The sequence below is a fragment of the Danio rerio genome, chromosome 2 (assembly GCF_049306965.1).
Source record: "Danio rerio strain Tuebingen ecotype United States chromosome 2, GRCz12tu, whole genome shotgun sequence".
Taxonomy (NCBI): Eukaryota; Metazoa; Chordata; class Actinopteri; order Cypriniformes; family Danionidae; genus Danio; species Danio rerio.
The window spans coordinates 62957501-62982720 of NC_133177.1; the positions used below are offsets into that span (position 1 = coordinate 62957501).

The following is a 25220-nucleotide window of genomic DNA, read 5'->3' on the forward strand; positions in this document are numbered from 1 at the left end:
GACTAAAAGCTCCAACCTAAAAGACTGATAACCCCGCCTTATAAATGATAGCCACGCCCTAAATGACTGATAGCCCCACCCTAAAGGACTAATAGCTCCATCCCAAAAGACTGATGACCCTAATGACTGATAGCCACGCCCTAAATAACTTACAGCCCCACCCTATAGGACTAAAAGCTCCACTCTAAATCACTGTTAGCCCGCCCTAAGGGACTAAAAGCTTCAACCTAAAAAACTGATAACCCCGCCTTAATAAATGATAGCCACGCCCTAAATGACTGATAGCTCTACCCTAAAGGACTAATAGCTTTATCCCAAAGGACTGATAACCCTAATGACTGATAGCCACGCCCTAAATGACTAATAGCTCCACCCTAAAGTACTAAGGACTGAAAGCTCCACACTAAAGGACTAGCAGCTCCACTCTAGCTTCCTGGACAATGTATCATACTGATCTACGTCATTGTTTGTGAAATGCAGTTCTGTTTAGTGTGTGTGGCTCCAGGGCCCAGCAGCTCTTTCTTAAAATACAACACACGCACAAACACACACACACACACACACACACACACATTTATGGAGCATGTTTGACCTTTCACTGCATAAATGATTAAACAGCAAACAGGCGTATGTGTGTGTGTGTTTGTGTGTGTGTGTGTGTGTGCGTGTGCGTGCGTGTGCGTGCATGTGTGTGTGTGGGCGTGTGTGTGTGTGTGTGTGCATGTGTGTGTCATCAGGACGTCTTTCTTTAGCTCTGGAGAATATTAGATGTTGAAGATGACAGAAACTCTTCCAGCGAGATGAAAAGCAGAGTCTGATCTGATGAATATGATTATAGATCCAGATGCTGAAATATATTCATCAATAATCCTGATGCACAATAACACACATACCACACACACCCCTGAACTCAAGCACATCGAGACCCTTATAGAAATCTGGTATCTGGAAATATATGAAAACTACTTTTACAACATATAAGTTCATATCTGAATTTAACATATATATATATATATATATATATATATATATATATATATATATATATATATATATATATATATATATATAAAATGTGTCATATATGCAACATATCATTCAAGATATTGCAAAAATGTCCATTTAAATAAATGTTTCTTCAACCATTAAAATTTAAAATATATATAAATATGTGTTGCAGGTTTTCAGAGTCAAATGTTCTCCAGAAATCAGTATATGATGATTTTATGATCAAGAAATGTTTATGATTATTATTATCGGGGTTGAAAATAGCTGCTAAATCAATTTCTGTAATCTGTGATACTTTCAGGGCTGAGCAATATAACAAAAAAAAGTAAGTCATCTCATATCCTAATACCAATATATCAATATATATATATATATATATATATATCAATATCAATATCAATATATATATATATATATATATATATATATATATATATATATATATATATATATATATATATATATATATATATATATATATATATATATATATATCACTATATATATATATATATATATATATATATATATATATATATATATATATATATATATATATAAATGTCAGTGTATACATATATATTCTATATGGTAAAATCTAAATTACAGTAGTAAAGAGCAATTTAAAAATGTACAAAAGAAACATATTTACATATTTATTTATATATATAAAAATAATAACAAATATTTCATACAACAAAGTCATGCATATATTTATATACAAAAATGCACACAATATACACAAATCCTAATATCTGAACTTTTTTGGATGCAGTTAATTATATTAATATTTATTATTCACTCATTCAATCAGTTTCCTTCAGCTTAGTCCCTTTATTCATCAGGGGTCACCACAGCGAAATGAACCGACAACTTATCCAGCATGTGTTTTACACAGCGAATGCCATTCCAGCTGCAACCCAGAACTGGGAAACACCCATACTCATTTAAACACACACATACACACACACACACACACACACTCAAACACTATGGCCAGTGTAGTTGATCAGTTCCCCTATAGCGCATGTGTTTGGACTGTGGGGGAAACCGGAGCACCCGGAGGAAACCCACACCAACACGGGGAGAACATGCAAACTCCACACAGGAACACCAACTGACCCAGCCGAGACTCAAACCAGCAACCTTCTCTCTTGATTTATGTTTATATACAACATATCATTATAATGCATAGTCCTAAACCTGTTTTAAAAGTTTATGTTTATTCAGGGTTCAGTGTTGAGTAGACTGTATTATTTAGACGTGTATGCTGTGTAAATGCAGTAAATGTAAATCAGTGTGTTCTTCTCTGCAGTGTGTATCAGGTGGTGGTGGAGGAAGAGCGCCCTCGTCGGGCTCGTGGTGGTGAAGCGGAGATCCTGCGCTGTTTCCCGGTGCCGGTTCACTATCAGAACGCCAGCAGTCTGAGCTCTCGCTATTACTACAGCGCAGAATTCCCATCCGCCGGCGTCCCGTCAGCGCAACCCTTCACCATCGGGGACAACCGAACATACAGCGGCTACTGGAACCCTCCGCTACTGCCGCACAAGAGCTACAGCGTCTACTATCAGGCGGTCAGCACCGCCAACGGGGTACAGTTACTCTACATTTACACGTGCATCCCATTCAGAGGCACACAGACGATACCAATCCTACATTTAAATCCTTTCATTTTCATTATTATATGTGTTTGAGAAAGATCTCCATCAGTGTGTAACGCAGCTCTGAGTGAAGGGAAATATCCAGCTCAGTCTGGGGTGACACTGGGTCTCAGTGGTTAGCATTGTGTGGAGTTTGCATGTTCTCCCCAAGTTGGCGTGGGTTTCCTCCGGGTGCTCCGGTTTCCCCCACAGTCCAAACACATGCGCTATAGGGAAACTGATCAACTACACTGGCCATAGTGTGTGTGAGTGTGTGTGAATAAGTGTGTATGGGTGTTTTACAGTACTGGGCATCCGCTGTGTAAAACATATACTGGAATAGTTGGTGGTTCATTCTGCTGTGTGAATAAAGAGATTTAGCAGAAGGAAAATGAATGAATTATGTTGTACAGTCTATAACTTACCAGAACACCTTAGGATGTTCATCAGCCAATCAGAATCAAGCACTCAACCTCCCCTGGCTTATAAATGAACATGTCTGAGCTGAAGTATTCTCGCATGTGCTGAAAGAGTTTGTGGAGCGCTCCTGCGGGACACTCAGACAACGCAATTATCCATCAGATCAGGAGCAGGTGATGGAGATCTGAGCTGAAGAGCATCCCTGCGGACGGAGGAACACACACAAGAACACTTGTGGAGCTGCTGCACACACACACACACACACACACACACACACACACACACATACACACACACACACCGAGCATTTGCTGTGTAAAATATATGCTGGAATAGTTGGTGGTTCATTCCACTGTGTCGACCCCAGGTAAATCAAGTCAAAGTCAAAGTCAGCTTTATTGTCAATGCAGCCACATGTACAAGACATATAGAGAATCGAAATTGCGTTACTCTCAGACCCAAGGTGCTTAACATTAATATAAAAAAATATATAAAAAATAGTAGAGTTTAAGAAAAAGAAAATTTACAGTATATACATAAAATGTGGTCTAAAACAATATACATAGGTAATAAAATTACGGGACTAAGCAAAAACGAAAATGAATGAATGAATATAAACCCAGAGGAAGAAATAAATGTGTTGCAGTGTTGAATGTGTGTTTGATTTCTGTTTGTCATTTCAGCGCAGGTAACTGCAGGTTGTTATGCTTTTAATTGAGTTAAATAACGGTCTCCTGCTTCAGAGTTAAAAAAACACACTTCTTAATGAGTGTTTGTGTGTACTTTTACATTTAAAGCTTCTTAAAACAGGATGATTCACTTGAGAGGCAGCACTGCAGCAGACATTAGGACTAGTTTCAGACAAAGTTTTGAGTTTCTGGCATTGAGTTTCTCCTTTGTTTTAAGCTTAAAAAAATAATTAAAAGTGAGTGTGGAAATCTCCAGTGCAGCGAAACTAAATACACTTAAATTAGGGAAACAGGCTACGAAAACAAGCCTTAATATATGCAGCGTTGCCTCTCAAGTACGTTTGTCTTATTATTTTTAATGCATTTTTACATATTTTTATGAGAGCGAGTCAAGGAAGACTAATTAAAAACTCATTAGGAGGTTGTTTTTCCAGGTTGTCTGTGTGATTGATGTGATGCTGCGCTTCTGAATGCTGTCCTGGGCTGTTCTGGGGGAGTTTGGGTGCTCTGAGTGTTGTGTTTTTCTGTTATGGGGGTTATACAGGCTCTGCTGGTTGCCAGGATGTTGTTAGGTTGTTTTGAGTGGTTGCTAGGGTGCTGTCAGGTGGTCATTGTTTTTTTGAAGGTTCCACAGGTTATCCTGGTTGCCAGGGTGTTGCTAGGTTGTGATTTTAGGCTGTTGTCAGATTGTTGTGAGTGGTTGCTAGGGTGCTGTCACGTAATCATTTAGTGTTTTCTGTTTTTTTCTCGAGGTTGCACAAGTTCTTCTAGTTGCCAGGGTGTTTCTATGTTGTTCTGAGTGGTTGCTAGGGTGTTTTCAGGTTGTTGTGAGTGGTTGCTAGGGTGCTGTCAGGTGGTCATTTAGTACTTTCTGTACTTTTCTGAAGGTTGCACAAATTCTACTGGTCGCCAGGGTGTTGCTAGGTTGTTGTGAGTGGTTGCTAGGGTGTTGTCAGGTCGTTTTGAGTGGTTGCTAGGGTGCTGTCAGGTGGTCATTTGGTGTTTTCTGTTCTTTTCAGAGGGTTGCACAAGTCCTTCTGGTTGCCAGGGTCTTGCTAGGTTGTCTTGGGTGATTTTAGGCTGTTGTCAGATTGTTGTGAGTGGTTGCTAGGGTGCTGTCACGTAATCATTTAGTGTTTTCTGTTTTTTTCTCGAGGTTGCACAAGTTCTTCTAGTTGCCAGGGTGTTTCTATGTTGTTCTGAGTGGTTGCTAGGGTGTTTTCAGGTTGTTGTGAGTGGTTGCCAGGGTGCTGTCAGGTGGTCATTTAGTGCTTTCTGTAATTTTCTGAAGGTTGCACAAATTCTACTGGTTGCCAGGGTGTTGCTAGGTTGTTGTGAGTGGTTGCTAGGGTGTTGTCAGGTCGTTTTGAGTGGTTGCTAGGGTACTGTCAGGTCGTCATTTAGTGTTTTCTGTTCTTTTCAGAGGGTTGCACAAGTCCTTCTGGTTGCCAGGGTCTTGCTAGGTTGTTCTGAGTGGTTGCTAGGGTGTTGTCAGGTCGTTGTGAGTGGTTGCTAGGGTGCTGGCAGGTTGTTATTTGGTGTTTCCTGTTCTTTTCTTGAGGTTGCACAAGTTCTTCTGCTTACCAGCTTGTTGCTCGGTTGTTGTGAGTGGTTGCTAGGCTGTTGTCAGGTTGCTGAGAGTTGTTGCTAAGGTGCTGTCAGGTAGTCATTGCGTGTTTTCTGTTCTTTTCAGAAGGTTGCACAAGTTCTTCTCATTGCCAGGCTGTTGCTAGGTTGTTATGAGTGGTTGCTACAGTATTATCACGTCATTGTAAGTGGTTGCTAGGGTACTGTCAGTGGGTTATTTAGTGTTTTTTGTTCTTTTCTGAGGGTTGCACAAGTTCTTCTGATTGCCAGGGTGTTGTGAGGTTGTGAGTGGTTGCTAGGGTGTTGTCAGGTCATTATGAGTGGTTGCTAGCATGCTGTCAGGTGGTCATTTTGTGTTTTCTGTTCTTTTCTGGAGGTTGCACAGGTTCTGCTGATTGCCAGTGTGTTGCTAGGTTGTTGTGAGTGGTTGCTAGGGTTTTGTGAAATCATTGTGAGTGGTTGCTAGCGTGCTGTCATGTGGTCATTTTTAAATTGATTTTGTTGTTATTGGTGGCTGTTAGGGTCTTTTCAGGTTGTTTTGAATGGTTGCTAGGGTGTTGCCATGTTGTTTTGAGTGGTTATGAAGGTGCTGTTCTTTTCTGGTGGTTGCTCAGGTTCTGCTGGTTGCCGGGCTATCCTCACTGTTTGCTATGGTGATAATCAAGTTGTTGTGTTTGGTTGCCAGGGCTTTTTGAATGGTTGCTATAGTTTTCTAAATAGTTGCTGGGGTGTTGCTTGGATGTTCTGAGTGGTTGCTAGGTTTGTTCTGACTGGTTACCAGGGTGTTGTCCACTTGTCACTGTAGTGTTTCAGTGTGTGTGTGTGAAGGCTGTGTGGACGGTGCTGTGTAACAGGTGTAGTTGTGAGAGCTGCAGTCTGTTTGTGTACAGTATCAGTGCAGGGCATTGCCTCTGACAGACCCACTGAACAGCACTCAGCGCTCCTCTAGGAGAAACAGCAGCAGTCATAACGCAGAAGAGCTGAAGACGAATGTAAAGCCAGAGCTCCAGGTGCTCTGAATGCAAGTTTACTGCAGCAGCTGCTCAGCGCGCACACACACACACACACACACACACACACAGACAGAGAGAGAGATACATCAGCAAAATCATCATACAACAGTGGACCAGCTCTTTCTGCTGACAGGAGACAGTGCTCACACTCCTGCTGGACACATCACACATGACTGATGATGGACAACACACACACACACACACACACACACACACACAATCCTCAATATAACCCTCAATGTACAGCTGTCAGTACATTCATAGCATTGATTTATTATGCTGTACTCTTTTCACTTTAGGAAAACAACAATGCAGTGTGTGCGTGTGCGTGCGTGCGTGTGTGTGTGTGTGTGTGTGTGTATAATTCATTCATTCATTTTCTTTTCGACTTAATCCCTTTATTAATCTGAGGTCACCACTTTGGAATGAACCGCCAACTTATCCAGCACAGGTTTTACACAGCGGATGCCCTTCCAGCTGCAACCTATCACTGGGAAACACCCACACTCATACACTACGGCCAGTGTAGTTGATCAGTTCCCCTATAGCGCATGTGTTTGGACTGTGGGGAAAAAACGAAGCTCCCAGAGGAAACCCACGCCAACACGGGGAGAACATGCAAACTCCACACAGAAACACCAACTGAACTGACTCGAACCACCAACCTTCTTGTTGTGAGGCGATTGTGCTGCCCTGCATGTGTAATAGTGATCATATTATATTACACGGCTCTGTGAAACGCTTGATTCTGATTGGTCAGTGATGGCATTATAAGGCAGGTATTTCCCAGAGACCAATGTAAAAGAGCAACACCTGAGAAAGTGTGACGGTCTTGCCTGGGCTGTCTTTGTACTGCACAAGACAGCGCGTGTAAATAGTTGCTGGTTCATAAAGACAATGACCACCTCCATATAAAACACAAGACAAATTGATTACAATCAGGCCTCGTTATATAAACACATTATAAACTCAAGATTGAGCAGCACACTCGACGCCAAACACAACTCAACAGTGTCCCAACATATTCATTGAAACATTAAGTCACATTAAAGCTAATATTTATGTGTTTTAAACACTTATTAATGGTCATTTTCCACCCAGGAGAAACGTTCAACTTACCCACAGCAATGCTTCGTTAACTCTGCTGTGGGCGATCTCTTCTCCAAGAGCTTATTACATTACGCACACTGTAGAGGGCGCTGTCCCCATTTAGCCATTAATTTAACACACTTCATTGCTCCGTTACAAAAGCATTTACAGTTCCAATAACAAATGTGTAAATAAACTCACTGCGTGATGACAATGACTGAATAAGGGAAGTTTTTCAAACTAATTTCGAGAGGAACACGTGATATAATTGACTTCCCATCTACACTCATTAGTTAGCCAATCAGATCTATCCTAACTCACTATAAGTAGCCTAGCTTGATTTACTCCCTTATCTTCGTTTTCCGAAGAAACCCCCATCCACCCTTTTCTCCTCCTTTCCTCCTTTACAAAAGGGGAGCTCTCGAGAACCACCTGATCTCGTACTCCCCTCACATGCTCTATGGACCTGGCGGGAGCCCTGGGCTCAACTATCTCCGAGCTCAGGGTTCTCTCCCGGGACAGCATGCAAGTGTGAACTCTTGAAATGAATATTTGAGAGCCAGTGCAGAACACATTTCAGATTCTTTCAACCTCATGAAGATTCTCTCAGTTTCTGTTTCCGTGATTTTGTCATTCAACAGATCACAGTAGATGTAATACAGAATGAAATCACTTTATGTTGACAGCCAGCGAGAACATAATAAAACATCAGAAACACTGAAAACATACGTTATTATTTTTATTTTTAATCATCTTCTTCATTTTGATCATTTTTGCAAGACATATTATTATTCATTAATCATTTACAGATGAGAATGTACAGTTAAGCATATACAGTTCATCTGGAGAGTGTTGATAGCGCTTGACTTTTCCACATTTGTTCAGCCTTATTCCAAAATGATTTCCTCAACATTCTACACACAATCCCCCATAATGACCCTGTGGAAAAAGAGTTTTTGAAATTGTTGCAGATTTATTAATGATATAAAGCTGATAAATCAGATGTACATCAGTATTCACAGGCTTTGCTCAATACTCTGTTGATGCCCCTTTGGCAGTGATTACAGCCTCGAGTCTTTCTGAATATGATGCACGAGCTCCGCAGACCTGTCTTTGGGAATGTTTGCCCGTTCCTCTTTGCAGGACCTCTCAAGCTCTATCAGGCTGGATGGGAAGTGATGGTGTACAGCCATCTTCAGATCTCTCCAGAGATGTTCAATAGGATTTAGGTCTGGGCTCTGGCTGGGCCACTCGAGTTGTTGTTGTGCCGCTTCATTGATATGTTGGCGGTGTGCTTTGGGTCATTGTCCTGCTGGAAGATGAAGCGTCGGCCCAGTCTGAGGTGGAGAGCACTCTTGTGCAGGTCTTCATTCAGGATGTCTCTGTACATCGCTGCATTCATCTTTCCCTCTATCCTGACTAGTCTTCCAGCTCCTGCTGCTGAAACACATCCCCACAGCATGATGCCAACACCACCATGCTTCACTGTAGGGATGCTGTTAGCCTGCTGATGAGCGCCGCCTGCTGTTCTCCAAACGTAACGCCTGGCGTTCACTCCAAACAGTTCAGTTTGAGTCTCATCAGAGCAGAGAGTTTAGTTTCTGATGCTCTGAGAGTCCTGCAGATGGCAAACTCCAGGCGGGGAGTGTCTTCCGTCTGCCCGCTCTACCATACAGATGCCTGATTGGTGGATTGCTGCACAGATGGTTGTCCTTCTGTAAGGTTCTCCTCTCTTTACAGAAGAACGCTGGAGCTCAGACAGAGTGACCATCGGGTTATTGATCAGCTCCCTGACTGAGGCTCTTCTCCCCCGATCACTCAGCTTAGATGGCCGGCCAGCTCTAGGAAGAGTTCTGCTGGTTAAACATCTTCCACTGACGGATGATGGAGGCCGCTGTGCTCACTGGAGCTTTCAGAGCAGCAGAAATGTTTCTGTCACCTTCCCCAGCCTTGTGCCTCCAGACAATCCTGTCTCTGAGGTCTACAGACAGTTCCTTTGTCTTCATGCTTGGTTTGTGCTTTGACATGCACTGTCAACCCTGGGTCCTTATATAGACAGCTGTAGCCTTTTCAGATCATGTCCATCAGCTGAACTGAGCACAGCTGAACTCCAATGAAGCTGCTGACACATCTCCAGAATGATCAGTGGAGACAGAATGAACCTGAGCTCAGTTTAGAGCTTCACACCAAAGGCGTTGAATACAGATGTACATGTGATTTATCAGCTTTTTATTCTTATTAAATTTGATATTAATATTGAAAATTTGATACTGAAACTACTTCAGAAACTCTTTCTTCACATGGTCATTATGGGGGATTGTGTGTAGAATGTTGAGGACATACATCAGTTTAATCCACTGTGGAATAAGACTGGAACATTAAAATGTGGAAAACGTGAAGCGCCGTCAATACTCTCCGCATGCGCTGTAATATACTGTTCATGCAGACATGATACAATTCAGTTTTCAATAGGCTGTTTTTGGACGTTTCTACAGTGTTAATCTCCATCACAGAGGATGCTGAATACCTTTCAGACGTCTGAGTTTTACTGTCTTCCATCTTTTTTTTCAGGAGACGAAAATCGACTGTGTTCGAGTGGCCACCAAAGGTAGAGGAGCTCGATTTAACCATCATGAAAACATCACTGATACACACTTTTGAGTTTATACACACTGTTTCAGTCTCTGACACACACACACACACACACACACACACCAGGTCTAATCACTAACCCAGACTTATGGAGTGTTTCTGGGGGTGTTTTTCCTGCACGACTCTGAGTTTGTGTCTGTTGTGAAGTTTAACTGAAGAGTAACAGCATCTCTCTCTCTCCTGTGTGTTTCTCTCTTACACAAACACACACATTTATTCTGTCTCTCTCTCATATACACACACTCTCTTTCTCTATATACACACATACTCTCTATCTCTCTATCTCTCTCTTTTACACACATACTCTCTGTTTCACACAAACACACACACACACACACTCTCTTTCTCTCTCTGTTTTTCTGCATGTGTGTGTGTGTGTGTGTGTTCTTGCAGCTGCTATCTTGGTCACTCAACTCACCACTCCTTACGTTCGCATCGCTCCGGCCGCTGGAGACAACCAGCTAACAGGTCAGAAAACACACTCACACACGCTGATCAGAGTGTACACCTCGCACGTGTGTCACTGTGTGTGTGTGTGTGCATGGAAGAAAGAGAGAAAGTGTGTGTGTGTGTGTGTGTGTGTGTGTTTGCGCGAGTGTGTGTGTGCGTGTGTGCACAATAATGTGTGTGTGTTTGCGTGAGTGAGTGAGTGAGTGAGTGTGTGTTTGTGTGTGTTTGTATGTGTGTGTGTTTGTGCGTGCGTGCGTGCACGTGTGTGTGCATGCAAGAAAGAGAGAAAGTGTTTGTGTGTGCGTGCGTGTTTGCGTACGTGTGTGTGTGTGTGTGTGTGTGTGTGTGGGCATGCAAGAGAGAAAGTGTTTGTGTGTGTGTGTGCGTGCGTGCGTGCGTGCGTGCGTGCGTGCGTGTGTGTGTGTGTGTGCATGTAAGAAAGAGAGAAAGTGTTTGTGCACAATAATGTGTGTGTGTTTGTGCGAGTGTGTGTGTGTTTGTGTGTGTGTGTGTGCGTTCATGCGTGCGTGCGTGTGTGCATGCAAGAAAGAGGGAAAGTGTTTGTGTGTGTCACAATAATGTGTGTGTGTGTTTGTGCAAGTCAGTGTGTGTGTGTTGGGGGGGGGGGTACGGTTGGGGTAGAGGTAGACGCTAATGAAAACAGTTTAATATGTAATGTAATAAAGTTGTTGTTGTTGTTGTTGTTGTTGTTGTTGTTGTTGTTGTTGTTGTTGTTGTTGCTGCTGGTTTACATGACTGTGACGGTAGCTTCAGAGCTGGGCTGGATGTTTAACCCTGGACTGAAGCAAAACTGGACTGCCACACTTTTAATGTACTAAAACGTCTATGTCCAGCTGCTTTGACACTATCTACGTTGCAAAAGCGCTGGAGAATTAAAGATCAATTGAATTAAATGTTAATAAAGCACAGTTGAAGTGTAATGTTATTAATAATTTCCCTTGACTTCCGGCTGCAGCTGTATCCCCTCTAGCATCATCCGTTAAGAACATGTGCTGTGTTGAACTGACCTTTGACCTCTGCTTGACCTCAGGAGCGGCGACACACAAGCCCAGCGCGGTGGAGCCGGAGAAACAGACGGACCACACGGTGAAGATCGCCGGAGTCATCGCAGGAATATTACTCTTCGTCATCATCTTCCTCGGCGTGGTGCTGCTCATGAAGAAACGGTAAGAACACCTCTATACATCATCATCTTCACACCGTTACTACATAATGCCATATAGCTCAGGCCAGAGAGAATCTGCCGACATCTTTCTGCAATTTCTGCCTAAAATGCTCTTGGAATAAGAGTGATGATTTCAGTGATGATTTTGACAGTATAGGAAGTAAAAACATTATATTATTATAACATTATATTTTTAACTTCTATTAAACTTATACTGGTTTAACTGGTAAACAAAGTCTTTCATGTGAAATAGCTACTAAATGACTTTAGGAACTGTCCCAGCAGGCACACAACATCATCAGACATTAGTATTAGGTTAGATTTAGGTCGTGGCGTCAGATGTTGTACGACAAAACAGGATCTTGTAAAAGGTAGAATGAAAAATCTGATGGGTGTTTTGAGCTAAAACTTTACACACACATTCTGGAGACGCAAAGCACTTATAATAAATTGGAAAAAAAGGGGGTAACCTAGGTGCCCTTTAAGTTTTGCAATCTCATCTTCTGCCGCTTTTGCGGGGCCGGGTCGCGGGGGCAGCAGTCTTATGAGAGAACCCTAGACTTCCCTCTCCCCAGACACTTCCTCCGGCTCCTCCGGGGGGGGATCCTGAGGTTTTCCTAGACCAGCCAGAGGCATAGTCCCTCCAGCGTGTCCTGGGTCTTCCACGAGGCCTCGTCCAGGTGGGACATGCCTGAAACACCTCCCTAGGTAGGCGTCCAGGACGCATCTGAAACAGATGCCTGAGCCACCTCAGCTGACTTCTCTCGATGTGGAGGAGCAGCGGCTCTACTCCGAGCTCCTCCTGGGTGTCAGAGCTCTTCACCCTATCCATAAGAGTGTGCCCTGCCACCCTTCGAAGGAAACTCATTTCGGCCGCATGTATCCGAGATCTTGTCCTTTCGGGGATTTGGATTCACAGAACAACATCATCTGCGAATAACAGAGATGAAATCCTGTGTTCCCCAAACCGGACCCCCTCCAGCCCAAGGCAGCGCCTTGAAACTCTGTCCATAAAAATTATGAATTATGAAGTTTTGCAATGCAAATCTAATTAGGTAATATGGTAAACAAAGTAAGTATCTCGTAAGTATCCACTAAAAGACAGAAAATATCATAAAAAATCAGATAAATATACAGTTGAAGTTGAAGTATTAGCCCCCCTGAATTATTAGCCGGTCCCGTCAGACCTCATAAATTACTGCGTCCACCATTCAAATGTAAATCACATGACAGAAACTACTCTCATGCCCACAACACTGAAAAACGGAGATGTTACTGTGGTTTTGGGAGGAGATTTGTGAAATTAAAGCAATATTTAGAGCAGCGATGGGCAATTCGTTTGAATTAAACCACATCAGACACTGGAAGGGGGGTGGGGGGGTGAGGTCTGGGCCAATACAGTTAACACACTTCTGCTTAAAATGGTGTATGTTTTGCAAAAAAAGAAACAAGCAAAACAGTGTGTGAAACTTTACAACGCAGACAATAAAGTGCCGTTAAATATACAGTTATATCACTATTTATCAAACATTTATGAAAACAAGCTATAAAAATGACGAACACACGCACAAATGCATACATGTGTAACCCCGCCCGTCTTACTCCACCCAACCCACTCTGAGCTGGTATCGAACCGGCGACCTTCCGCATGGCAGCCAATTGCTCTACCAAGGAGGCTAAAAAACGTGATCTCTAGTGTCTGTCGCTAGAGCACCTTTAGAGCTCAGAGGAGTGAGGTTTACCAATACATTCTCACGGCAATTCGTAACTTTTTCATTTAGTGGCTAATTCGTACGATCTAATTCGTACATTTTAGTTCAATTTGCTCATCCCCCAACGACGGTTGGATTTAGGGGTGGGGTTAAGTGCCACGCCTCCTTTTTAAAATCGTACAATTTCGTACGACTGAACAGCCACTAAACTGACAAAACGTAAAATACTTACGTTTCCTCGTGAGATCAGGCTGGGTTTACCTGCACAGCACTTACTAGCTGGCCTCCGTTACACACACACACACACACACACACACACACGCACACACACACGCACACACACACACACACACACTTATCATTTATCAAAAAATGTCATTTATCAAAGTTTGGAGAAACTCTGCAGTTATTCTGACCCGCTCATGAATATTAACGCAGGTTTGTCCAATCGGTGCTCATCTGACCCGCTCATGAATATTAATGCAGGCTTGTCCGATGGGTGCTCATCCGCAGTCAGATCCGCATCTCCAGGTTGTCTGGAGTTTAACTGCGGTTATTAATAATAGATCTTCCTCCCCATTTTCCAGCTGACCTTTCGTCCACATTGTCTGAGCAACAATGAATTATTAATTTAATTATGTGTTAAAATGCAGGATAAAGAGCGAGCGCTGAGAGACGGACGCTCAGAGATGAGCAACATCAGTGGAGAACAGAGCAAATATCACTCACCGTTTAGCTTAAACACGCACACACACACACACACACACACACACACACACACACACACACACACACACACACATTGTTTTATTTGCTTTATGTTCTGGCAGACATCATGAGGATGTTGAGTAACGAGTGTGTGTTGCATGAAGATGAGTTCAGTGTTCACAAACACACAATAAAGTATTTGATATTTGACAAGGTGTTTTGATTGGATGTTATTTGGTGTTGTACAATTTTGTAAATACACATGAATATTGAATAAAATTAATAACAAAACTATATTAAAAAATAAAAACTGTTAAGAGTGTGTTTAAAGGCTACACATGAACAAGAGAAGATCAGAGATCTGTGGTGTGTGTTTTATTAGACATGTCGGAAAATAAAGATCGCCAAACACATCCACTGAATATAATCCACAGAGGAACTGTGTGTGTGTGTGTGTGTGTGTGTGTGTGTGTGTGTGTTTGTGTATGCTTGTGTGTGTATGCTTGTGTGTGTGTGTGTGTGTGTGTGTGTGTGTGTGTGTGTGTGTGTGTGTGTGTGTGTGTGTGTGTGTGTGTGTGTGTGTTTGATTGTGTGGTGTGTGTGTGGTGTGTGTATGCTTGTGTGTGTGTTTATGCAAGTGCATGTGCAGCATATATGTGTGTGTGTGCTTTTGCCCGCGTGTGTGTGTGTACGTGCATCTATGCTAGTTTGTGACTGATCTTTTTGTGTGTGCATTTATGTGCATGTGTATGCTAGTGTGTGTGTGTGTCTCTCTGTGTATGCGTGTGCGTGCGTGTGTGCGTGCGTGCGTGAGCTGTACTTCAGATCTCTCAGTCTCTTGCAGCGCTTCATTTGCTGAATCAGATTAAAGCAGGACGGCATGAGGAGACCTGATAATTCACTGATCACTGCTCATTTACAGCACACACACACACACACACACACAGTGAACATGCACTGTGTGTGTGTGTGTGTGTGTGTGTGTGTGTGTGTGTGTGTGTGTGTTTGTGTGTGTGTGTGTGTGTGTGTGCGTGTGTGTGGTTTTTGTAAGCTGTTTCCCTCTCAATTTAATTCAACAGACCTTTTTTATACTCAAGTTTTGCCAATGTGTTACCAAAGTGAAGTGATTCTGCAGACACGTGTAAAAGCAAGACTTTTCTGAACCTTTGTAATAGTTTATATTGACGTTGCTATATAGTCTGCGTTGGTGTTGTATATTGCCCTACAAAAGCCTTGTGTTAAAACTGTTATTTTACAAATTTAACTGTGTATTCAGTTTTATGCAGAAGTTTGTGCCCCCTCTGTGGCTGCATAATGATGTGCTCTTTCTTTATAAGAGAGGATCACAGTGAAATGCCATTGGGTTTCCGGTGAAAGCCAGATAATGTCATGTCTTTCAGGCGTAAATCTGTAGTGTAGCAGTGTTGAGATTACATTAAAACTGAAAATATGTTGTGCAAGAGTTTGTGCACCCTCTCTGTGTGGATTTCAAAACCTGTAGTCATTTAATGCTGACTGATCACAGCACAGCATTGATGAAGATGTTTGATGATGTTGATTGACCTTGTCCGACTGTCAGTAAATGGCAAATGAAGACATCCCTTACCTCAAAACTCTGCATTATAAGGAAAAGAAAACACTCTGTACAGTGGGAAGTGTGGCATGCATTCATAACGTGCTTTTGCGCAGCGACGCTACTTTGAATGAGTCCGATTTACTATACATTAAACGACAACTGCGCTTCACGAAAAACAGAGTTAAGATGCTGTTCTTTTATCCTACATGGATGCTTTGAGGATAAACATGAGACCAAGACCTTGAGTATGGTGAGAATGAATGAATGAATGAATGAATGAATGAATGAATGAATGAATGAATGAATGACAGCTTCTTAAGTATTGCCGAGCAGGCCTACCTTGTGTTTTATTTTGCTAATTTTAGCTATTTTTAAACAGATCAATATAATGTCTGAATCTCTCCATCATTTATATGACTTCATATAACCTGTACGTCTGATAAGCTTTTTATATTAATGGGCAATGCACAGATGTTGATGTTGCAGGATGTTTTACACTACAGTATGTTTGCAATGTTTACATCGCTCTATCTTACTTCAAATCTAAATCCTAAATATCAGAAATGACAACAGATCATTCAGATGTTTTTCTTTTAATGTTGTTGATTAATGCACTTAACAGATCATTCATTCATTTTCCTTCTGATTTTTCCCTGGTTTACCACAGTGGAATGAACCGCCTCTTACTTGACAGATTTATCTATTTTTAATTTCCGCTGGTCTGTGAAATGTGTTTCATGTTTGGTGAAATAATCTCTAATTGCATCTTTAGTGATTTAATAATTACTCTGTCTTGTTCAATTGGTGGATTTAGAAGTTTTTGCAAAAAAAAAAAAAGCAGGCGTGAATTTAGCTGGTTTTGACGCAAAATAAACACTATTTTTCAATTCAATTCAATTCAGCTTTATTTGTATAGCGCTTTTACAATGTAGATTGTGTCAAAGCAGCTTCACATAGAAGATTATAGTAAATTGGAACAGAGTAGTTCAGTTTTCAAGATTTAAGTTCAGTTTAGCTCAGTTCAGTGTGGTTTAAAGTCATTACTAAGAGTCTAAACACTGAAGAGAAAAAAATCATCGATGCGCAGCTCTACCGATCCTGAACCATGCAGGCTACTGGCGACAGCGGAGATGGAAAAAACTTCACTAATTGGCGAAAGTGAACAAAAAAAAACCTGGAGAGAAACCGGACTCAGTTTGGCGCGAACATTTAAATTTCTTCGCTGGCCAAAAGTCTTGTGCAGAGCTGCAGTCTCAGCAGCAGAGGCTGGAAGCTGGCCTTAACGAAGACTCGTCTGTCCCTGGAGCATCACAGGAATCAGTCTCATGCTCTCCACTCCTCCATGACCACCACAGCAGCTGCTCAGGATACGGCCTGGTCCAGGATTATGGAAGCCTTGGGATCATCTCATCGCTGGTCTTGAGTCGAATCAGTGACTCCGCATAATCTGAGGACCTCGGGATGAGTATCCCCAGGTGAAAATACAGAATAAATAGAATAATTAGCGTAGCTGCTGTTCATAGTGTATATAAACAAGATGCAGAAACTTGTGTGGAAGTGATGCACTGAGTGTACGCTTTACTAAACAGATAGGTCTTTAATCTAGTGTTGAACTAAGAGAGAATGTCTGAGCCTCGGACGTTATCAGGTAGGCCAGAGTACAGGAGCCATAAAGGAGAAGGCTCGACCTCCTTTAGTAGACTTTGCTATTCTAGGTACTACAGAAGAGTTTTGAGATCTTAAAGAGCGAGTTGGATTGTAGCGAGACAGACGGTTAGTTAGATAAACATGAGCTCGATTATTTAAAGCTTTATAGGTGAGGAGTAATATTTTTAATTCAATGTGAAACTGAACAGGCAGCCAGTGTGAGGAGGAGAACATTGAGCTGATATGATCATATTTCTAGACCTGGTCAGAACTCTGGCTGCTGCATTTTGTACTGGCTGAAGTTTGTTAATAGAGGATGCTGGACAGCCAGCAAACAGAGCATTACAGTAATCCAGCATAGAGCTCATAAGAGCATGGACTAGCTTTTCTGCATCTGAGATGGATAGCATATTTCGTAATTTAGCGATATTTCTCAGATGAAAGAAGGCAGTTTTTGTGACATGGGATATATGGTTTTCAAAAGTTAGATTGCTGTCTAATATGACACCCAGATCTTTTATAGTAGAGCTAAAGCTAACTCTGTATCCCTCTAATTGTAGATTGAGTAGCGAGATCAGCTGTGTACAAGATTTAGGCCCAATAAGTAATAATTCTGTTCTGTCTGAGTTTAAGAGAACAAAATTGTTGGTCATCCAGTCTTGAACATCTCTAATACACTCAGTTAGCTTAGACAGTTCAGACGTCTCGTCAGGTTTAGTTGAAATATATAATTGAGCATCATCTGCACAGCAGTGAAAGCTGATCCCATGTCTTCTAATAATGTCTCCCAGAGGTAGCATGTAAATTGTAAACAGTAAAGGGCCTAAAACTGATCCTTGAGGCACCCCATACTGCACTGGGCTCAGGGACGGCGCGTTTATAGAGGTGACCTAGGCGGCTGCCTAGGGCAGCAGTATAGAGAGGGGGGTGTCCGGAACACCCTTACCTCAGTTATGTCCGTGACAATTCCCTCACCATCTGCTTAGAGCGGCAGTTCAGCTTGCTCTGGCCCTGACTGGGCTGACTTGTTAAAACCCAAAGAATTGTCTAAAGTGACATTTTTAAAAAAAAGGTATTTTATTCACTTGCTAATAACCGTATACTTATAAAATAAAACTTCTGAACCTAATCAGAGGAGTCTGATGGAAAATGCTCATTTACAAGAAAAGAAGTCTGAGCATCTGAATGCTTCATATATATATATATATACACACACTTTTTTTTTTACTTTTCATCTGCTCCAAGGCCCACAGCAACTTCCTCCTAATCTGTTTCCTTAATCTGCAAGTCTTTATTATACAAATGATCTAGATCCTACAGTGCTGTCTGCTCCTCACGCTCTATGAGGAGTGTCATTCATGTCTGCTGCGCTCAGAAGACAGTCGCCTCTAATATCATGTCCTTTTGTTTTTGATTGTCGGCATGTTGTAGGCCTAGTTATAATAATATTTACACAATATAGTTATAATGACGTTTATACATGATCAAACTAGTGTGCAACTCACTAAGCAAAACTGACTCTTAAATTGTTTTGCATTTGGGTGTGTAGTTCGAGCCCGAATTAATGCTTGTTGCTGTTTTTTAATTGTTTAAGTTCATTTGGTTGACTATATATACGTCCGTGGGTAATATCGCTGCATTTATTGGGTAAAATTGCTACTTTTTACTGTCAATCAATGTGTTTATCATAAATAGACCCTGCGCTGAAACTATCGTGGTTTTGCTGCATCAGTGACGCTGCCGCGCTGCTTCTGCATGTGGTGTGAAATCTAATCTGTTAACATGGACGATGGAAAAAACCCCGCTCTGCTCATGCGCTGCTTGTGGTGTGAAACAGGCTTTAAACTGCATTGCATCTGTCGAATAAATAAACGTTCTGTCAGAAGTGAAATGTTGCTTCTTCCCCAGCGCACAACATACATTCAAACGAAATTGCTGAAAGGCCATGACAATGATAAGGGGTGCACAAATTAAAATTTATTTATAATATATATATATATATATATATATATATATATATATATATATATATATATATATATATATATATATATATATATATATATATATATATATATATATATATATATATATATATATATATATATATAATATAATACAATATAATATAATATAATATAATCCAATCCAATACAATATAATATAATATAATATAATATAATATAATATAATAGAATACAATACAATACAATACAATATAATATAATATAATATAATACAATATAATATAATAGAATATAATATATTATAATACAATATAATATAATATAATATAATACAATACAATACAATATAATATAATATAATATAATATAATACAATATAATATAATATAATATAATACAATACAATATAATATAATATAATATAATACACACACACACATCTTATTTCAAAACAAATGTTTATTTTGGAATGTGATTAATTGTAAATAATCTTAGTGGAGCAATAATTAATAATAATACATCTAAAATAAAATAAACAACTGCACTGTACTCACACACACACACACACACACACACACACACACGTCTCTCTCTCTCTCTCTCACGTGTGCCACCATGTCTGCTTGTGTTCATTTTTTCGGTCAGACATTAATCTTTTTTACTTTTTCTTTCCTCCATCTTCATCCCCCTCTCCACTGCTTCACCCCTCCACACCCCATGGGCAGGAGAACCTATCAGTCCTACACTTATTACCTGTAAGTAGACCAGCTCTGTTGATGTTGTGCTGCATGTGTGTGTGTCTGTGTGTAAGTGTGTGTGTTTCTGCTGCCCGTTTACCATCTGCTCCTGGTCATCCTCATTCTTCTTCATCACGTTCTGCATGTTCTGCTGCATGTATGTCTCATATTCAGATACACACACACACACACACACACACACACACACACACACACACACACACACACACACATTGTTTTATTTGCTTTATGTTCTGGCAGACATCATGAGGATGTTGAGTAACGAGTGTGTGTTGCATGAAGATGAGTTCAGTGTTGCTGCTGTCAGTATATTGATGATGTCATTATTGATTATTGATCAGTGTATCAGAGCGTCAGTTGAACAATATTAAAAATAATTGAATATTACTTAACCTTTCCAGAACCCCTCAGCTCTTCATGTGTGTGTATGTGTGTGTGCGTGCGTCTGTGTGTGTGTGTGTGAATCTCTTTATTCTGTGCTTTGGCTGAGTTTCTCTCACCTGGAGATCAGCTTCAGGCCTCAGGCGACAAGCTCCGCCTCCTCATGCTAATTACTCTCCCACAGATTGGCTGTTAAAATGAGGCTCATTTGCATTTCCTGTACATCGTTGGCAGGCCAGCTGAGTGTGTGTGTGTGTGTGTGTGTGTGTGTGTGTATGTGTGTGTGTGTGTGTGTGTGTGTGTGTGTGTGTGTGTGTGTGTGTGCACGTCTCTGCATGTGTGTATGTGCATATCCATATGTGTGAGGGTGTGTATGCGTGCTTGTGTACGTCTGTGTGTGAGAGCGAGTAAATGATGTTTGTGTGTGCATGTGTTAGTGTGTTTGCGCGTTCTTTGTTGTGTGTTTATTAGCAAATGTGTGTATGCGTGTATATGTGTTAGCACATGTATGTGTGTGTGTGTGTTAATGTAAGCATCTGTTTGCATGTGTATATGTGTGCGTGCTTACATTTACTTGTGTTAGAGTGTGTGACTGTGTGTGTGTGTGTGTTAGTGTGTGCATATTGTGTTTTTGTGTTTGTTACTGTGTGTGTGTGTGTGTGTGTGTCGTGTGTGTGTGTGCATATGTGTGTGTGTTTGTGTGTCCTTGTGTGGTCATGCGTGCATGTGTGTTTGTGTGTTTGTGTGTGTGTGTGTGCATGAGTGAATGTGTTAGTGTGTGTATGTGCGTCCGTCTGTGCATGTGTGTTTGTATGTGCGCGCACTTGTGTGTGCGCGCGAGTAAATGATTATGTTTGTGTGTGCATGTGTAAGTGTGTGTGTGCGTGTGTTGTTGTGTGTTTATTAGCACATGTGTGTATGCGTGTAAGGTGTTAGCACGTGTGTTTGTGTTAATGTGTGTGAGCATCTGTGTGCATGTGTATATGTGTGTGCGTGCATGCATTTCTGTTTGTGTTAGTGTATGTCAGTATGTGTGTGCGCGTGTTAGTGTGTGCAAATTGTGTGTTTGTGTTTGTTAGTGTGTGTATATGTGTGTATATATTTTTATATGCATGCGTGTGTGTGTGTGTGCATATATGTATGTGTCCTTGTGTGATTGTGTGTGCTTATGTGTTTGTGTATCTGTTGAATGAGTGTGTGTGTGTGCATGAGTGTATGTGTTAGTGTGTGTATGTGTGTCCATCTGTGCACGTGTGTCTGTGCATGCATGTGTGTTTATCTGTATATGTGTTTGTGTGTCTGTGCATGCATGTGTGTGTGCACTTGCTTATATGCATATGTGTGTGTTTCTCTAACACACACACACACACACACACAGAGAGAGAGAGAGTGGGAGTGAGAGTCCTGCAGGGCGTTGATTAGAGTGTTATTGGTGTGTAATGTGAGGGGGACTCCGCCGTCATCATCAGCCTCTTCTGATTATTTTAATAGCGGAGCACCTCGAGCTCCTGCAGGTCTGCTCTCCGCTCCTGTGTGCAGGATAACACACACTTCTTCATTAACTCGTTCCTCATGTACATCCTCAGTGTGTGTGTGTGTGTGTGTGTGTGTGTGTGTATGTGTACGCAGTGTTTTACTGGGGGATATACTGTAGTGCTCTTCCTGGTACTCACTCTGCGTCTCTTCAAAACTATCAGTGGAGTTTCACCAGCAGCTTCAGGGAGGAGAAATGATTTAATAAATTAATATTACGAGTTATTATGCAGTATGGAAGAGTTCAGGTGTAGTGTTGCGTTGCTGGTAGATGACTGCTTTAATTCACTGAGTTTCATCCAGAAATAATAATAATTGATGCAGAGCAGAGATAAACCACCGTTAATCACATCCAAAACTAAAGTTAGCTTTAACATGTTGTGTGTGTGTGTGTGTGTGTGTGTGTGTGTGTGTGTGTGTGTGTGTGTGTGTTTGTGTGCACTGTGTATGTTTATTATGTGTAAAAAAATATGTACGAACACATGTATATGTATGAGAAAATGTTCATCGATATTGATTGATTATTTTTTGGTATGACTGTAGTTTGCGACTATGCCACCAGGTGGCACAAAGGGACGGGATGCGAACGGACAGAAATAGACTATACATTAGCTGTAAATACTCTGCGACTTGTAAATAAAGATAAACAATGAAACAATGCATTATGAGTCCTTCATTAATCTATAAAAAGACAACTAGGCTACATTATTTAAAGGAATAAAGAATAACTAACTACCTTTTATAGTCCGCTATATGCTACAGCACCAAAACACCCAACGCAATCTCACGGCAATTCGTAGTTTTTTGATTTAGTGGCTTATTCGTATGAATTCGCATGATCTAATTCATACAATTTAGTACGATTTGCTCATCCCCCAATGATGTTAGAGGTTAGGGGTGGGGTTTGGTGCCACGCCTTCTTTTTAAAATCATACATTTTCTTACGACTGAACTTGTACGAATTCGTACATATTAGCCACTGAGCTGACAAAACGTAAAATACTTATGTTTCCTCGTGAGATCAGGCTGAAACACCAGTAGCCTGGATTGAAACACACCATTTACCCACATCACATAAATGGTTAACGATATGCGATAAACGAAACATACTTCCATTTTTACCAATATTAATTGTATTTATTATGACATTTTAGTTTTTAATAGGTTAAAGTAAAGACTGAAATGAAAAAGAAATGCTGTTTAGGAGCAATGTGCTCACACTGACTGGTCAAATCAGCTTCTTTCTCTCTTTCAAGTTCAAAGCTAATTTGAATGCCGAAGGACTTTAGATATGTATATAAAATAGCCGATGTAATAAATTAACATCAACAAATTAATAAAGTAATTAGCAAATGAGAAATAAATGACAGAAAAGTTGATAAAAACAGACATTATCTCTACAAGTTATTAAGATTAAAATGAGTAGATTTTTAAATAAGGAAAATGCGTTGATTATATACTAATGGAGTATATCTTTTGCAGCCAGTTTAGTTGTCATTTTGTCATCTCCGAGTAGGCTGTGTAGCCAAAGTTTTTCTGAGTCGTTTAGATTACAGAATATATTATTTCAAGAGTTCACACTTAGCTGATGATTGATATTAGCAGTCTCTCGCCCTCCCTTAGCTCGGTGGTGGCTTGTGCTCAGGCGTTCTGGCTGGCGGTGCTCCGCAAGCCAGGCGATCATCCATCTAGATGCCGCTCCATTTAGTGTTTTGTTCCTGTTAATCTTTTGATTCTTAGTTGGTAATGTGTTAACTAGTTTGTTTATTTTGATACTTTGTTTTGTTGCAGGTAGGGGTTTACTTTTCATAGTCACGTTTTATTTATTTAGTTTAGCGAAGGTAAGCAGTGGCCCAGAAGACTCACCTATTTTTATTCCTTTCACGGGAGTTTAGGTAAGATCTGTCCATTTAAAACAGTTTCAAGAGTTCACACTTAGCTGATGATTGATAATAAAGCTAGTTTGGCGTTCTGTCCCGGGAGAGAGCCCTGAGCTTATAAGATCCTCGAGCCCTGGGCTCCCTCCCGTTGCAAGGCGAGAGGGAAGTTTGAGCTCAGGTAGATCTCGATGACTCCCCCTCTTGCTTGTTGTAGCTAAGTGTCAGATATGTATACTGAAAGGTGTACTCAGAGGTTAGCTAATGTATTTTGATTAATTGTTTAGAGTGCTTGTTTTTAAACTGTGGGAGGAGACCGGAGGACCCGGGGAAAACCCACGCGACCACGGGGAGAACGAGCAAACTCCGCACAGAAATGCCGTCTGGTTTGGAAAGGAATTAAAGCAGGGGCATTCTTGCTGTGAGGCAACAGCGCTAATCTCTGGCCACCGTGTCGCCCGTTTGAAAGGAGGGAAAGTAGGGTTGGGTGGGGGGGTTTCTTCAAGACGAAGATATTGAGATGAGAAAAGTCTGGTTATTTATAGTGAGTTAAGGATCGTCTGATAGGATAATCAGTCATTAGCTAAAGTTGGAACAGCTGTGAACAATCATAAGCACGTGATCCTCTCCAAATTTGTTTATAAATAAACTTCACTTAGTCTTCGTTTTCTCTCGGTATCGCGGCTGTGCATGCGCTGAACACAGGCTGAAAATAAATCCAAAAAGCAACTAGACTGCACTGATATTCCTTCTTTTATTTGAATAACGAACGATTTTAACCGCAAGAAGATGCCGACAGCTTGATTTGCAGTATTTTTAACAGGTTATTATCTCGGAATAAAAACAATTCACAAAAATTCATTTAGTTTGTTTTTCTTTCGCGCGTCTTTAGTTTCGTGCTCAGGAGCGCTTTACTATCACACTACAAGCGTACCACGACAAAACCCAACCGAACTATGCTCTGGCATACCTCTTACAACCGGGCCAGGGCCTGATTCAGAGCACTCACACTCGGCAACAAGATGGGAAATGGGGGGGAAAGACAGCCTAGTGTGGGAACAGCCTGACCTTTTGTTTGATTAACCGTCGTCTACAACAGCAGATAAACACAGCATCATCCTGAAGTGTTCAGGGACTCTACTTTAGTAATCATAAATGGATTGGAGGAAACTGGAAAACAACATGTTGGGTGAACTGCCCCTTTAAAAACAGACCTGCCATTAAATACAGCAACACACACACACATACACAAACACACACAAACACACACACAAACCAACACAAACCAACACAACACAACTGTGAAGAATGAAGATAGAATTAACCT

At 41.1% G+C, this 25220-nt stretch overlaps 1 protein-coding gene across 8 annotated transcripts in view; it reads left to right on the top strand.

The window, feature by feature from the left end:
- LOC100334269 (receptor-type tyrosine-protein phosphatase mu) overlaps positions 1-25220 on the top strand; it is a 340509-nt gene that overhangs the window by 231983 nt on the left and 83306 nt on the right. For 2 of the 8 annotated variants that reach the window (XM_073932228.1, XM_073932230.1), the window contains exons 12-16: positions 2324-2600; positions 10018-10054; positions 10492-10566; positions 11600-11735; positions 20070-20099. In XM_073932228.1, the coding sequence (XP_073788329.1) occupies positions 2324-2600; positions 10018-10054; positions 10492-10566; positions 11600-11735; positions 20070-20099 (555 nt within the window). The remainder of the gene's footprint in view (positions 1-2323; positions 2601-10017; positions 10055-10491; positions 10567-11599; positions 11736-20069; positions 20100-25220) is intronic. The other 6 variants (XM_073932232.1, XM_073932237.1, XM_073932239.1 and 3 more) reach the window with 3 other exon arrangements.